Below are 16,485 nucleotides of genomic sequence, written 5' to 3' on the forward strand. Positions count from 1 at the left end.
TGGGCTGTTAAAACACTAGTTTTGCCAACGCTGGTGTAAAGCAGGAGCAGCTCTGGGAAGCAGCCCCCCTGGCTGTGTTGACATCTGGGTGTTGAGTTTGCCTCTAACTTGAGAAGCCACGGGTGAGATTTCAGTTCAGAGCTGGCAGTCAGGGCTCCCAGACTGCTCATCAGGCTATGGACTGATGAACATGAATGAAAGGCTTTAAAGTATTAATCTAGTCCCACCTTGGTTTCTCGCTTTAACCCCACTCCACAATTCTGGCAAAGCTGGGAAGACTGGGATTTTTCCACCTAACATTAAATCAGGCATGAAGCCCTCAAGGGAATAAAGCAGGCATCTGCACAATGTGATTCACTCCACCCTAATACAAAAGCATCCCAAACTAGACACCCAACACTTAGGCAGTCAACTTTAGACAAAATAACTCCCATCCTTTGTCCTCCCATGTTTATGGCAGGCTCAAATGCCTTGGCTAATGGGTGGTGTTGGGAGAAGTGATTTAGAAAACCTGCACAAATTCACAGATATTCAGGCAAAAAGCTGCCAGAGATACTAAAAATTCAAGCTATGGGGACGTGCTGGCAGAAGAGACAATCCAGGAGATAATCCATTATCACCACTGGATTTTCTTACTTGACCACAATTGACCAATCCACAATAGGTAAGTTTAGCATCAGTTAAAAAGGTTATATTTAGGTACCCTCTGAGGGCACTTAAATGAGGTCTAAAAGGGGTCTCCAGAAAAGACTTGCCAGTATTTGCCAGAATAAACTTATGGAGCTTACAGAGTAATAGAAATGCAGAAGTAATTATTATTACAATTATAATTAATGATAATATAATGCACTCACAAAATACAAAGGTCTTCCAGGTGATGCTTAATGGTTGGGATCACCAATGCCAGAACCAGCCTGTGAAGAATAACTTTTTCTATTTTAAAGTTGTGAAAGCTTTTCAACTTGGCGTGCAAACCTGCAGTGTGGTTAGGGATGAGATAAAATTACTCTGTCTTCAAAAGTACCTTTGCATCTGTAACGAGCTGAAATTATAGGAAGTTTTGCTATAACAGTGTGGAGGAGCTGTATACAATCAGGGAATGCTAGCTGATGCTATGAGTTATAGAATTGTTTAGGCTGGAAAAGACCCTTAAGATCATCAAGTCCAACCATAAAGCTCTTGCATCATCTAAGGGCTACACAACTTGAATCAAAAAGTCTGTAAACATTAATGGTTATCCACTCTGAGGTCACACCTTTGCCCACAGGATTGGCTACCACACAAAGTCAGTAGAGAAGCCTGGGCAAGGAGTTTCTCCCATGAGGAAAAAAAGAAAACAAACCAAGAAGTCAGACTCCAATCACACATTTAAGCAAAGCAAAGGATTACCTGGGCTGACACTTTTGAAGAAGAAACTAGGGCGACAGCATTGCAAGCTGTGGATAGAAGAGAAAGGGCAGGCAGAAGACAAGACATGCTTTCGTAGCACAGTTTGTGGAAATCTTAATTATCAAAATTCTGCCACTGTAACTGAAGAACTGAAGAAACCTGCTGCTCCCAGAATGCTCTCTGCCAGGCCCACACCCCAGATACTGCTCATGAAACATAAAAATGGTGCAGCATGGCTTTGACTTCATCTATCTCTACACAAATCCTTCTGAACTCTCCCAAAGAGCAGGTGTCAGGTGACCAGCATGAGACAAAGCTGGCAAGCTGGTCACTGTCCTTGATACCCTGTGACTGAGGAACATTCTCAGTACTGCACCAGTCTGAGCATCTGAGACATCCAGCTGCCCAAGGGGACATGAGTGGGTACACAAGAGACTGTAGGCAATCTGTCCACTCAGAAGGGCTACAGTAGCCCAGTAGTAGACAAGAGAATTCCTTTCATGAAAGGTTGTAAGAAACAGTCAGAGTAAGAAATGCAGTTCTTGACTGCTCTTGCTCTTGTGGCAGCACTGCACAGAAGCCCTACCCAAGGTGGGGGCCACTGAAGTCTATGCAGTAGATGCACGGGAATAGACTGTCAGTGGCTGTCAGGAGAATGTCTCAGTCCAAATACAGGATTTTCCCATCATTCAGTTTTAACCACTTGCCCCCTTTCCCCCTGGAGCCAGTCCCAGCTTTTCTATTGAATGCATCTCTCAGCATTTTAAGCTGTACACAGCAAAGCAGTGCAGGGCAGGGAAGCTAAGAATGTGCTTGTACTGGTTATGTTCCCTTTCCTGGAAAATGTGAACTGAATGAAAAACATTCTTCAAGAAGATCCCTGCCCCTCCAGGGTGGACATAGGAGATGACTTCATTGGGGCTGTTCTCATTCTAATTTGTCTGAGTCTTGGGCCACACAAACTATATATTTTTTCAGTGCACTGAGGTGTGCTGGGATGCTGGCATTTCCTCCTCCTCATTTACATGGTCTTCCCATAATCTAGCACTAAGACAAGCTGAACTGCATAAGGACTCCCTGCCAATGCCACTTGGGGCTGGCTTACGGAAGACCTCTGGAAGCGATGGGAGGTGCTCCCTGCCCTTCTCCTCTGCCTGTGAAAGGGCTGAGTGTGCTACTTCTGCAGAACTAAGCATTCCTGCCAGCCCATAAATCAAGTGAGCAAACTCCATCCCAATCTCTGATCTGCTGCAGAAAAGCCCCATACTCTGCCTTTAAAGCACACACAAGGCAAAGAGCTGTATTTCATCAACTGAAGCCTTAATATCAGAGGAGAGTCGTTACCTCCTGGAAAAAAAAAAAAGCCCAGCCAGAGTCTTACTAGTTCTGCAGCTTGGCTTCCCCATGTTTACACCAAATGACTTGTTGAACTTCATTATATACAAAGTATTTCCATAGATCAGAGGCAGGGAGACCTGTGCAGCTAACATAAAATAAATTACCACCCTGTGATAAATGGTTCTATTAGCAATCCAGATTGTTAAACTCAGATACAACAGGATGAAGGGAGCACTGCCCCATTCATTCTCCCTGCGGCAGATACTGAGTTGTAAATAGGTTATTTTGTGTGTAAATAACACATTAAAACTCAGCATTAGCCGTGTCTTTTGATAGAGAGGAAATTGTTCCAAATAAATAATTTCGGACAGGAATGTAAAATAAGCCAGATTTAATAGTGCATGCCTGCTGTAGCTGTGTTAAACATGACTAAAATGATAAACCCCAGAATATACTAATAGTAAACTATGCTCTGACATCAAAGTAATGAGGCTGTATTTTTACCCAGCTTTAGAAATGCTAAAATTAGTCTTGACAGAGCCAGACATCAGAAAAATGTTTCAAACATAAACACCATCAATTTGGGAACTTGGAGTTTGTGTCATGCAGAGGGTGGGGTGGAGAGGGAAAGGTGCATTCTGGACCTTGTAAAGTTGGGCAGTTAGCATTTAGGAGAATTTGTATTTAATTTTTATTACGAGATGAGAAACCTATCTTCCTAAATATCTCTGCCTTTGAAAGAGTGGCTCATTTAAATTTCCCCCACAGTCATGTGCCTGGGCTTCCTCATGCCTGTAGGTACAGAGGACGTGTCAGCGCCAGCCTGGAGGACACAACCCAGCCTCACTCGTGGTGCTCTGCACCGAATCCTCCTACCCTCCACAGCAATATGGACTTTGGCATTCAACAGAAGGGTTTTCTCAACTTGAACTGTTGTAAGTTGCCCTTCCAGAAGTAGAGACAATAAAACCAAGAGCCTGCTCTGCAGATCTAACTTGTCTATAGTTCCTACATGCTGTCATTAAAAACACTTTCCATCTCAGTCACACATACATGGGTGCCCCTACTGGAAGTGAAAAGAGGAGCTTTGACTCCTTGGCCAACATGATTTATGGAAAACCAGGAAAATTAGGAGACACTTCCCTGATGTATCTGTGAGGCCAATTTCTGAACATCTGATCAATAAGTTACTATAAAAAACTGTCGCAGATGATGTTTAAAATGGCAGCTTCAGAAGTCTAAAAATATGGGATGCAAATTTTTAGTACAAAAGGACTCTTCTCTACTGCCAGCATCAACATTATTGATCTCTTTTCCCACAGCCATAACTTAATTTGTTAGAGGCTGGAAACATTTGGGACAAATACCCAAAGCAAGGGAACTAGAAATGCAGACTGAACATATCCTATGATAATACAGTCTAAATAATAATATAATCAAATAGTTATTCTTCAATTATTTAACTAATATTCAGTTTATTCCTTCAATTAATTAGAAATAAAACCTTATGAATCTAATAATTCCTAAAAGTGAGAAAGAAAACCTTATGATCTGAGAAACATGCAAAACATGCTAGGATGGCACTCCTTCTGTGTGACTCAGTAGAATAAAGGAGAAGAAATGTGTTGCAAATTACATTTGTTTGGCTCTGGAGAGCAGCTTGGTGATTTGCAGCACTGGTTGAGCCTCACTGCCACTTTCTCATATGCTAGTACAAAGAGTAAAACCTCTGCAATAAATGAAATCAAGAGTTTGTCTTGGATGAGAATAAAGGCTTGTTCGAATGGCCCCAAAGCAGGGTGGGGAGCTTAGAGGCCCCACCCTTTAAAGCTGATGCCCTCCTCAAGCTGAACTTCCTAATTAATCTCCAAGCCTTTCTTTCTTCTGTAAAAATATGAGCATAACTACTCATGGTTCTGGCCTGTTGTGAATAATTACTTTAGTTTAGGGAATCAAACATGCTATATTAGCATGAATACCATGTAAGTAGAGTCTCATCTCTACCCAGCCTTTTTTTTTGTCATCACCTGCTAAATCCCAGCTTGCAGTTAACTCAGCTTAGAAGACAACTTTGTATTAATTTTTCTACTTTCAAGCACACGCACAAGCATGCTGGTGGCTTTCAGGAGCCTGTATTATGTCTGGCCAGAGTTCAAAGGAAAGCACTTCGAACCACAAGAGCATGTGCATCACCTGCAGCGTCCCGGGGCCAGCGTCCGGCCACACGCTGCTCCACTGCTGCCCATTTTGGGTCATTTATGAGCACTTTTCTTCACAGCATGACACAGATTTCACTCTTTACATCTCATTACACAAGGCTTTTATCACAATTCCCCTGACATCTTCAAACAATCCTCAACTTACTTCTCTACTTCCTCCTACTAAAAGGAGAAATATTGAGCCCATAAATCAGTTTTTTCCAAAGGTGAGAGCACACTGCTAACAGAACATATTATACTGGATGCTTAAAAACCAATTAGGTCTCCAGGGATGCCAAATGGGCTGATGGACACTCCACCTCAGGGCATCCTCATTTGGAGCTCTGGAAAGGTTGTGACTGCTCCCTCAGTGGAGGCACTCCCAAGGCAAGCGCCAAGTGGGGAGAAAGTGTTTATTCATAACAGCACATCTATGGGTTGTGAATTTCAGAACATGCTTGGACTATGTTTGGGCCAATTAACCCTTCAGGTCTGCCAGTCATTGAGATGGTATCTCAAGTGGGCTGCCTCAGTTTGCTTCTTTGGGGATTTGTTGGGGGATGCCAAGCTTCTGCACATTACCGTCCCCCCTATTTCTGCTTCCTAGCAAGCCGTCTTTTCTGCCACTTTGTGCAGTGCTCACAAGGAAAGTGGCTCAGACCCATCCAGGACCACAAAACTGTGTTTTCCCCCCAAACAATTTTGTAGAAAGATTTTCTGGTTGCTTTTAAAAAAAAAAAATTATCAAACACATTAACTAATCTGGTAAGATTACTAGCCACTCCTTCTTTACTCTGTGCATCTGAATCTTCACAGGTCAATTGGAAAAAGAAACTTGAGTTGCAAAGTTTACGAAAAAGGAGAGATAAAGCAGATTTAAGCTTTTAAGATTTTTTGGTCAGAAACTATCTTCAAAGTTCAGGCAACAAAAAACTCAAATTCTCCAGCCATTCTAGGTAAGAAAGAGAGGAGCTCACACAAGAGTCATTCTGTTCTCCTGGGGTGATGAAAAACCACCCTGCAGTCAAGGGAGGGGAGAGGACAGGTTCATTTTGAGGTACACTCTGACTCGCAATAATGTGTATTTCAAAAAGGAAAAAAAAAGCTGCCTGCAAAGTTTACACAGCTGAGGTGTCTTTTGTCACATCCAAACTGGTGCAGCCTCTCCTATATTTGTCTCTTATACCCTGTCCAGATATGACAACCAGTCCCCAGTGAGGGCAGCTATGGTGGCTCCCCAGTGAGCACAGCCTTGCCCACAGCTGTGCCACAATGATGGGCCCTGGCACAACTCCGGAGATCCACCAGCACCAGAGATGAGGGTGGGTTTTGCCTGCCACAGCAAGCAGGAGGATGCAGGAGCAACATCCCTGCATGGTCACCTGCACACACCAGTTACATCCACCAGTAATGGCTCCATGCCTGCAGGTGTCCACAAGAGCTTCCCAGATGACTTCAAAAGCAGCAAGACCAAAATCTTGCTTAACAAACTGACTTGAACAGGAACAGCACAAGCGGAGGGGTTTCTTTATGACATTCCCAAATTCCTCTCTAACTGTGAAATCCCAGCAGCAATGACTGAAGACCACACAGTCTGTTTATCTCATTAGCAGGATCACAGCTGGCACATGACACCCCTTTCTGACCAGGATGATGAAGTGCTCCCCATCTCCAGCCAGCCTCACCAGGCACTCTTAAACTCTACCATGGAGGAGTGGAGGGCACAGCGCTGCCAACACTGTGCAGCACCAGTCAGCTGGTGGCAAGCATTGATGGGATGCCCCAGCTCCCCGACAGCCACCCCTCACCACCCATCCCCTCCCTAACCCCAGCCCAGTTCCATCACACTACAGTGACGTTTAGATGCCACGCAGTGACACAGCTTCCAGTTCCTCTGACAGCCAAGAACCCCAATAAACTCAGCGTGTTCACAGGAAGACAGATGCCACCATACTTATTAAATTCTTACAGTCTAATGAAAAACACCCCTGCTGCTTTCAAATTGTGGAAAACAAAGTACCTCCTTGTGCCACTGCTGCTCCTGCTGCTGCTAAAGGAGGGGGTTTCTTCCCCGTCTCTGTAAAGCCATTCCCCTCCAGAACAGCACCTTTCCCTTCTTTTTTCCCAGCAGCTGTTGAAGCAGAAGTTTCCATCTTAGACGGGCATCTTCCAGCTCAGGAACCCTACAGGACATAAAACAAAACCAGATTCTGGTCACCACTCACAGAACAGGCAAAATCAGCTCCATGAAGCAGAAGATGGTTGGGCAGAGTTCAAAAGCAAATGGCAAGCAGCAAAGAATTCCTGGGATCCTAACTCCAGCAGTCACAGGCACAAAGGCCAAAACCATGTAAAGGACTGGGTGCTCTCAAAGACCTACAAAGATCAGGACCAAAAAACAATCCCCAGCTAAACCTGGGCTCCACAGTAAAGTTTACAGGTCCAGAGGGCTTTCCAGGATTATAGGATAGGTGAGATACAAATATTTAGCACACATAACATGGATTTACCCATGGTATACATGACCTAGACCATCCTAAGAAAAATCTCAGCAAAAAAATTCCAATAAAATACACATAAACATATATTTAAAGTGTTTTTCTTTCCTATCCCACAGTGGGTGGCTATGCTGTGGAACCAATGTCATGATCAGAACTTTTCAGCAATGCTTATAGATAAGCCACAGCAGGTCTGCCATATCCCAGCAAGTTCTCACTGATGAAGTCTAAGATCCCTCTTAGACTTCACTTAGACACTGATCCCTCTCTCTCCCAAGAAAGTTCTTCTATCCTGACCAATTGCATCTTAAAATCGGCCACAGCTTTAACCCCATCACATATGGTGAATTAAATGCCATGAAATATCCACAAAACAAGAAGATACCAAGGTACAAATAACCTAGGTTTTAAAACTTAGGTTGATAAAACATAGCAGCTCCTGAACTTTTTGACCATTTTCTCTGCATGATTCAGACTTAAAGGAAAACATATGGGTATCCCAAATTTACTGTAAGAAACGGGGTTTCTCTTGAATGAAGAGGTATACTTCATTTCTGAATGCAAATACTTTGTTCCCCTCATTTTACCTTGTTTGATTTCACATGTCTCCACCTGACTCCTCTTTGCACACAACCAGCACAGTTACCTGGCACTACCAGCCTCAGGCTGGTCTTGGGAAAACCCACTGCTAATTCCTCTTTCCTTTCTCATTTTAATGCAGATCTGCAATTTTTCACATGCAAATTTTCAAATGCAAATTTTTCAGCTCCTGAAATACTCCGGAGCACACTGGCTGTTTGCCTTACTGGAATTAACAGGAGCAGGGGAATATCTGGGAAACCAGAACACTTTTTTTTGTGTGTGTGGGTAGTTTTATTGCCATTGTGCCAATACAAAACTTCCCTCCCTTTGCTCTGGAGGACTAACTGACTCCTGAACATATTGAACTAAAAGATAAACTGTCCTAAAAACTTTAAAGCACAAAGATTTCCCACCCTGCGAGGGACCTGGTGCACAGTGGCTGTGGAAGACTGTCACCCCTGCCTGGGCTCTGGGAGAGTGGTGTCCTATCAAGCAGCTGCATGCTGCAGCCCAAGCAGCTCATCCCAGGAGCCTTCAGGCATGGCTCACATTAATGGGACAACGAAGTAATGGATCTGTGGTCACAGTCTGCAGCTGTAAACTGCAGAGCTCGCATTGGAAATGACAGGACCCACAATTACAGGCTTTACTGATGACACAAGGCTCCACTGAATACTGAGGAGGCCCCTCAAGGTCCTGCCCCGGCATGTGCTGGGCTTGATGGCAAGCATGGGATGTGTTCTTGGGGGCCAGGACTTTACAGTGGTTTAATCCAGGAATCAGGTTGGGTTACAGGCCACGTATGAAATAAATACACCCGAACTGCAGGAGTATTTGACCTAGGTCTGACAGCCTGGGCTTCTGTTCGTTAAGCAAATAAACTTCAGAGGCTCTATTACTAACCCCCCACCTGTTTCTTCTTATTCCCTCCTTTCAAGGCTTTGCACTTTTGTTTGAAACCAGACGCTGGCCCTCAAACCCCAACCCCCCTTCTCTGGGTACCCTGACCCTGGGGGCAGCCTTGGGGGTGAAGGAGCATCCTCAGGCACTGCAAAGCTCAGCAGTCAGCGAGGGGAAGGAAGGAACTGGTAACAGGACTTGTTCTGTGAAACATGCAGATTAGAGCCATGGGTTTTTTTCCAGAAATGCCTGAAGCAAAATCTCTACATCCCTGCCACAGACACCTCAGTAGGGACCCAGTTTTTCAGATGTGTCATTTATCCAACTGGAATGTGACAGGAGATCATGCCTATATTTGAAAATCTGGTCTTTGCAGCTCTCTTTTCAGATGAATTATGAATTTAAAACAATTTTCAAGTGTTTGTAATAAGTGGTTGTATTAAACAGGTAAACCCTCAAATACCAGATTAGAAAAAAAATAAATTACACAACTACTCTAATCTCACAGGATTTAGGGTAATAAATCTATAATTATTTTTGCTTTGTAAAGGTGCCTGGGGCAGAGCAGGCTGACTATGAGGTTCCGAGCTTTTCCCGAAGTCAGCAGCAACTAAAAGTCATTTTCCTTTCACAGCACCCCACAGCCAGAGCTGATCATCTATCTCAGCTCGGGAAGACACAAGCATCCTTCCTGCCAGATCCTGCTCTGCTCAGCACCTCTGCCCACAGACCAAGACAGAGACCAGTGAGCAAAGGAGCACCAACACTGATTTCATATCCCACCTTCTGAGGTTTCACAGACAGCGGCCAAGAGCTGGTGACCAGCAGCCTTCCCTGTGGTGCAATGTGTGACCAGGACACAGTACTGGAACTCTGGAGATTTAGGTCCCCATCATGGACCTGCTACAGTCTCCTCAGTGTCCCTGGGCAAAAGGCTTAACTTCTCTCTTGCAACCAGTTTCCACAGCCATAAAATAGGAAATAGTACTTTGCCCTATTTGCAAAGTGCTTTGAGATCCTTTGAGGCACAAGGCTATGGAAGTGTTTTTATTACCAGTATAAGAAGATATATTGGTGGAGGCAGTCAATCCACACTATCCAGGAGCACAACATTCATTTTTTAAGCAATGCATACTTTGCTTTCTGTTCGATGCTAAACTTTTTCTGCTGCTCTGTGCCACACAGAATTTATAAATTCAATGACAGATTAATCTTAGCAGTGAGCCATTTGGCATGAAAAAGGGTTTCACAGGGAGCTTGCTTTTTCCTGTAAAGAGCATGCATTTAGGAGTGACTATACAGAGAAAGACCCTATGCACTTATTCAAGCACAACTCTCTGCCCTCCGTCATTACTCAGAATTAGAAAACCAGAATGGATTACTCAGATTTTTCCTAAGGTTTGTAGCTTTCTCTGCAGGAGGAGGGCTGGGTAATTGATTTTGACACTAATACCAGCACTATTCATATGCCCTGTAATATAATTCTGCAGTGACACTAAAAAGGCAGCCATCTGAGATCTGAACAAGGAAAGTGCTATATGATTTGCCCAAGACAACCCCAGCTATTTTAACAGCTGTGTTGTATATTAAAAGGAAGAAATCCCAACAGAATCAAAAACAACAAAGTCACATTTGCCTTTGAGGGAAAACAAGAAGCCGTAAACTTTCCTAATAAAACAATCACTCCCGCCAAGTGCTTGAGGAATGGTCTGAAGCGCTGTCCGAAAATACCTGTCTCTTTTGGAGGGCATCAGCCTGAGCAGGACTGCTGGCAAATTTAGGAATGAACAGACACTCATCAGCCATACCCTGTGCACACCCTTTTTTTAAAAAAAGGCAATTATTTCCTTCTTCAGGATTGTTCTTTCAGGAAACCCCCTTCTCCTCCCCTAGACAGGGCAGAAAACGTATTTTTTTCTTCTCCGTGAAAAATGAATGACCAATTTTGCCTATTTCTGCTCAAAGATTAAGCAGCACCATGGGAGTGATCCTCTCTGGCAGAGGGCAGGCACTGCCGGTGACACTGTGACTCAGATCCAATCCTAAATGCCACCTTCCAGGCTGGTAGCCCCATGGAAGGGGCAGAAAGGGATTTCCAAAGCATGCTTCTAGAAGCCATCTCAGTTTTTGGGAATATTTTGGGGTTTCTCAGACCAGTGTGTATTCTCTCTTCATTCTGAGTTCATCTCCACCTGACCTCCCCATACACAGCCCTAACAGTGCCAGTGAGGTGGCGTCACCTTCAGGGGACATGCTGGAGGTGTGCTGCTGACACCAGCACCACAGCCAGTTTCCATTACCACTGCTGCTGGCTCCTGGCAAGACTGATGGGACCTGGGATAACCAAGGGCAGCCTTTGCAGACCTCTTGCCAGGTTTGTGCTCAGGCACCACAGGGAGACATTCAATCCTGCCACATCACCCTATGTAGGTACAATCCCAGGTCTGATAGCTTTTCCTGGTGTGCTGCTTTAGTTAAGATAAACAAGGACATACCCCCACCATCTCTTCTTTTGCAGTGGACTGTGTCACACAGCTAAAGCCTTCTGAATACATGATCCACTTATGAAATTCAGTGTGAGCCAACGGCTCTGAACATTGGCTTTATACAGTGGCTGCCGTGATCCTTTTCAGTCTCCCAGGGCTTGAGCCAAATTATGTTCTCAATTACACGGAAGTAGCAGCAGTTAACCCAGTGAAGTCATAGGCTCTGTACCACAGCAAAACTTGACCCCTCTATTTTCTTTTATATCAGCAAATGCTTCAAATTACTAAAGAAAGTTTTTTTCTACCTAAATGCCACTAGTAAATCTTGGGACTATCCAAACAGGCTGTCTGCTGGTGAAGGACCTACAACTGTTTACAGAATATCAATCTCAGGTAAAAGCAGCATAAATATTAATTCAGAACTAATCACTCTTGAGGTCCTCCTGACACAAGGTTTCCCATCTTGACATTTCTTAGGAATGGTTTGCTTGGGCCAGTCCTACAAGGTTGATTACACATTGAAATTAGAGCAGTACACTGGGGCAGTAGCTCTCTGTCTGCAGGCCAATCCTGCCCATTCCCCTCAAAAAACTTCTGTGGTGGGTCCCTACCAGCCTCTGGGATGAAAGGAAGCAGAGACAAACCCACGCTGGCAGAAGCAGGGCTAAAAGGGCACAGAGCTGCTATGGGGTTATGCTATTTTTCTACCCCTACCCCTGACTCCTGCTCAGAGAAGAGTAATACCAGGCTGCCAAAGGGAGGGAGGAGGGAGCTGTGCTAGCAGCAAACAGGATGGGAAGACACACAAGTTCTGCCTGCCTACTCCCAAAGGTAAGGCTAAAACTGCTGAGAAATCTGAGAAAGCTTCACCAAACAGTTCCAGTCTGTGGTAAAAGTTGTATCACTCCAAAAAGAGAAAAGAGGAAAAAAAAAAAAAAAAAGAAAAGGAGATGGGGAAAAAAAGAGACAAAAAATACCCCCAGTAGGGTTGGCAAAACTGCAATAGTTATACAGGTTCTGGAATGTACAAAGGCTGAAATCAGAGACTTAGCATCTCTTTTGAACTTCAAAAACAACAAGTCTCTTCAAATCACTCTGTTAATTGGCTTTAAATTAGAGTTCTAAGTTTAATGAACAAATCCTTCGTGTACGGCATGAAACGGATACACTTCTAGATTAACTTCCTGATCAACACCATCTGCCATTTCCATATGGCAACAGCAAACCAAAAGCACGAGGAAGAAACTGCTCTGCAATACCGTGAGGGGTCGAAGTGCACCCAGAACTGACTGGGGCTTGGCAGGGTCTCTCTGTACTGTAGTAACATCACCTCCAGCCAGCTCCACAAGTCCTGGGATATTTCAGGCACAACTCTGTTCAGGAAGGTAAAGAAAAGAAAAATGCAGGGTAGGAAGGAGGCATGAGGGAAGGAGGGATGTTTGCAAGGATGACTGGATGGATGTGGAAAGAGCAGCAAATTCCTGAAGATGGACAAGGGCCTGGAAAACAAGAAATAAGGGGATGGGGGATGACCTTAAAGACTTACTGAAGAGTATGAGTGAATGAAGCACAGACACTGGGAAATCCTGTGGAAACAGAGAAGCATGGAAAAGGAGAAGCATGACTGTAGGCAGACCTGATTCCCTAAGAGATGGAGAAACATGCACTGCTGGGGCAGGGGAAGAACATGACATCTCTCATGGCAGGGACAGGACAGGGAGGCAGGGCACAGAGGGAAGAGAGACACAGGGAAGAAAAGTGACACGCAAGGGTCTCTGACAGCAGAAACATGCCCTGCAAACAGCTTCAAAGAATGAGGCCTTCCAGCCTGCTCCATCACACTTTGTACATGGACTACCTAGGACTTTGTGTCTAGGCACAAAAAGAATTTACTGCTTCAGGTGGTCCCAGCCATGTGAAAGCAAACCATCTCAAAAAGTGTCACAAGTGCTGTCCCCCCTGCTTATGCTGACACTGACCACAGCAGCCTTCCATTAACATCAACCAAGGACAGTGGAGTTAGTGGTGGCACACAGAAATTATCACCATATAGACTGTCTGTAAATATTCAGCTACCTGCTCAAGAACCAGCCTTCAGCAGCTCCTGAGAGAACTTCCAGCAGGAGCCAGTCACTGATGGGTCCTGGGCAGCAAGGCTGCAATGCCAGCATCCACAGAGGGGCAGCCAGCCCTTGGGCCCCCTGGTCCTGGACAGGGCTGACAGAGGTGGCATAGCACTTGTGGGAGAGACATGTCCTTCAGGAATGTTAACCACAGGCCAGGCTATCCTAGGACACTCTGTGGCACCAAATGACAGCATTGAGGCCACTGTATTGCAACATAAATGATTTTTCCCTTTCTAAAGCCATTTTACTTTCTGGGCTGCATTTATCAGAAAGGAGATGATATTAAATAGAGGAACTAACATTTCAGCCATTTTTCAGGTTTAGCCTGATGTTCCTATTTTTCACAAACACTAATGTCACTTTAATATTGCTGCTTCATTACAAACAAGTCTGATTTATAAAATAGCAGAACATTTGAATCGTTTCCCCACTTCCAGTATATTTTCAAGTTGCCAAACTTAGAGCCTTGAACAAAAATTATCTTTCAGATGCTGGGTTAAAAACAATCACAATACATCATCAAAACATACGAACAGACATAAAAGCTCAAAGCCAGACACAGAATCAGCACTGGTCCATGCCGAGGCATGCAGGCTGGGGTACCTGACTTTCCCTCCTTTCCCTCAGAAGTTATCTCTGTTTCTTTGGAAGAACTGAGAAGATGGAGGAGTGGGGGCTGGAGGGAAGAGTCTTTTGTGGTAGAACAGGAAAACAAAGTCATGCTTGTAATTTTACAAAACCAATCCTACATGTCTTATCATGAGAAAATTTCCACTAAGCAAATTCTGACACGCGAAAAACCGTCAAAGAAGATAATCAAGACACTCCTGCAGTCAGACTCTGTATTAACATGCTGCAAAAAATATGGGAGGATGCCACCAGGTAAACAAAAATTGCTTAAAAGTGATGCGTCACCATTATAACTGGTCCATGAATCTTCACTTGGGTTTTGTTTATTTGATTGCTTTTGTTGTAAGAGTGAGAGAATTGTGGCAAAGCGTAGTCTGTGTTTTTGATGTAAATCCAAAGAAGTTTTCAATTTCCTGTTACACAACTGTCTGTGTTTTTTCCAAAAACAGAACCAAAAAGACAAATACTACCTATGTGTGCACACATGTATTGAATGAAGAAGTATTGTTTTCATTTTAGGAAACCTCTGCAACCAAAATAGAAAACCAAAAAAAAGAGCAATATAGAACCCCCCAAAAACCCCCTTCACCAAGTCTTCATGCTCCAAGAGCAGAAACTGCTAATAACTAACATGTCAGAAAACATCTGTGGCGCTTGGCAGCTACACCAGGGTGGGTTACAGCTTAACAGGGTGGGTGACAGACTGCATGAAGACCAGGGTGGAGGACCATTAAACTGTTAACAACACAATTAGACTCTAATTGCAAATCACTAGTAACCTAATAACTTTTCATCAAGTTTATGAGTAAAAGATACTACAAAAGTAAATTGCACCTACTACAAGAGGAGCAGAAACCAATTCTGAGCAGAGATGTTTATGCAGATTCCACAGAGCGGAGAAGGGTCAGCACAGGAGATCTGGCTAACAGGAAAAGAGCTGCCTTGATATTGGATTTAAGGGAGGTTTTGTGAAGTGAATGTTTTGTTGGCTTGGTGGTGACTGAAGGAGAATCCTCTCAGGATTTCACTTCCGTGCTGCAGTAGTTTGGGCACTTTCAACTCTCATGAATGAAACCCCAAATACAAACCACATGCACTGAAGTTTAATGGTTTGCTTTATGTAGGGATGGGATGAGTAATAATGTCTTGTAGCAGCTAGTCCATCCAGATGACATTGAACATGCTCCAAAGCTTGGATAAGAAAGCCCTCATTTGGCTCAAGAAATGAAAATCTTTATTTTGAGCAATGAAAGATGAAGGACTGCATCCCTGCAAAAATCCCTATAGCAACTAGATTCTTTCAGAACATGTTTCATTACAAAATTTTGGTTTATTTTTAAACATTACAGTTCTGTTCATCAGCCTATTGAATTCTCCCTCCAGAGGCACACATGTAAGCATGCAGAGGAGAGAAGCCTGGGAAGGAAACAAGAATGTAATTAAAAACAAAAAAGCAACACTTCAGTTGGCTCATTTTCCTCCTCTGAACACATACACCACACAAGCTGCTATTCCACACTTTATTCCACTCCACATATTGTCTTTATAAGACTCCAGTTGCCAGCTGAAGGCAGGATACAGACCACATAAAATGGCTGGCAGTTCATAAACAGGAGAATGGAGAAAAATTCATCCAGATGAGAATGGGAGAAGAGTTTCTCAGAGGAACATAGAGTATCTAGGGCTGGAAAGGACCCATGGAGGTCACTAAGGTCAGCCTTATGCTCACAACCAGCATTTGAAAACCCCAAAACTGTTGAAATATCTGACAGCTGCTTTAGTAGGAGAGGTCAGAGTTATACGGGATGTACCCATGAACCACAACAGAGACTAGTCTGCAAGGACACAAGCATGCTGGTGAAGAAAAATTCAAGAAGAATCAAGAATCCTTGCAAGGAATGTTATATGAGGAAGAATGAATTCAATACTTTGAAGAGCATTCCATTTCTGCAAGCTGTGACTCAAGCTGCAAAGCTATGTATTTTTCCAGAAATTAACAGTTAAGTAAGTGGTGACTGGCAGAGCTGCTATGTTTTCAGCAGCGCAGGTCCATCTTCTACAGAGAAAAGAAACTGCGCAATGTGGCTGGCTGTCATTACAGTGGATAGGAATAAGTCTTTCAGGAGACATGCTAAAGTATTCAGGAGGGTATTAAGCTAATGACAAAAGACAAGGGTGAAAATGAGCACTCATTTAGCCAGAAATCAAGATGTCAAGATTAAAATTAATCAAGGTACCAAGGGACTCAAAGAGAAGAGATTCCTTAATTGTGTAGACTGTAACACTACGAACACGAGTAATAAACAAGAAGTGGAATAGCTCCTTTAATACACAAATT

At 43.7% G+C, this 16,485-nt stretch overlaps 1 protein-coding gene across 4 annotated transcripts in view; it reads right to left on the minus strand.

Annotated features, from left to right (window-relative positions):
- GLI2 (GLI family zinc finger 2) overlaps positions 1-16,485 on the minus strand; it is a 187,750-nt gene that overhangs the window by 131,953 nt on the left and 39,312 nt on the right. For 3 of the 4 annotated variants that reach the window (XM_038142266.1, XM_038142265.1, XM_038142267.1), the window contains one exon: positions 6,946-7,108. In XM_038142266.1, coding sequence (XP_037998194.1) covers positions 6,946-7,078 — 133 coding nt within the window. In that variant the 5' untranslated portion in view covers positions 7,079-7,108. Of the gene's footprint in view, positions 1-6,945; positions 7,109-16,485 lie in introns of those variants that run through there. The other variant, XM_038142268.1, reaches the window with a different exon arrangement.

Source organism: Motacilla alba, chromosome 7 (assembly GCF_015832195.1).
Source record: "Motacilla alba alba isolate MOTALB_02 chromosome 7, Motacilla_alba_V1.0_pri, whole genome shotgun sequence".
Lineage (NCBI taxonomy): Eukaryota > Metazoa > Chordata > Aves > Passeriformes > Motacillidae > Motacilla > Motacilla alba.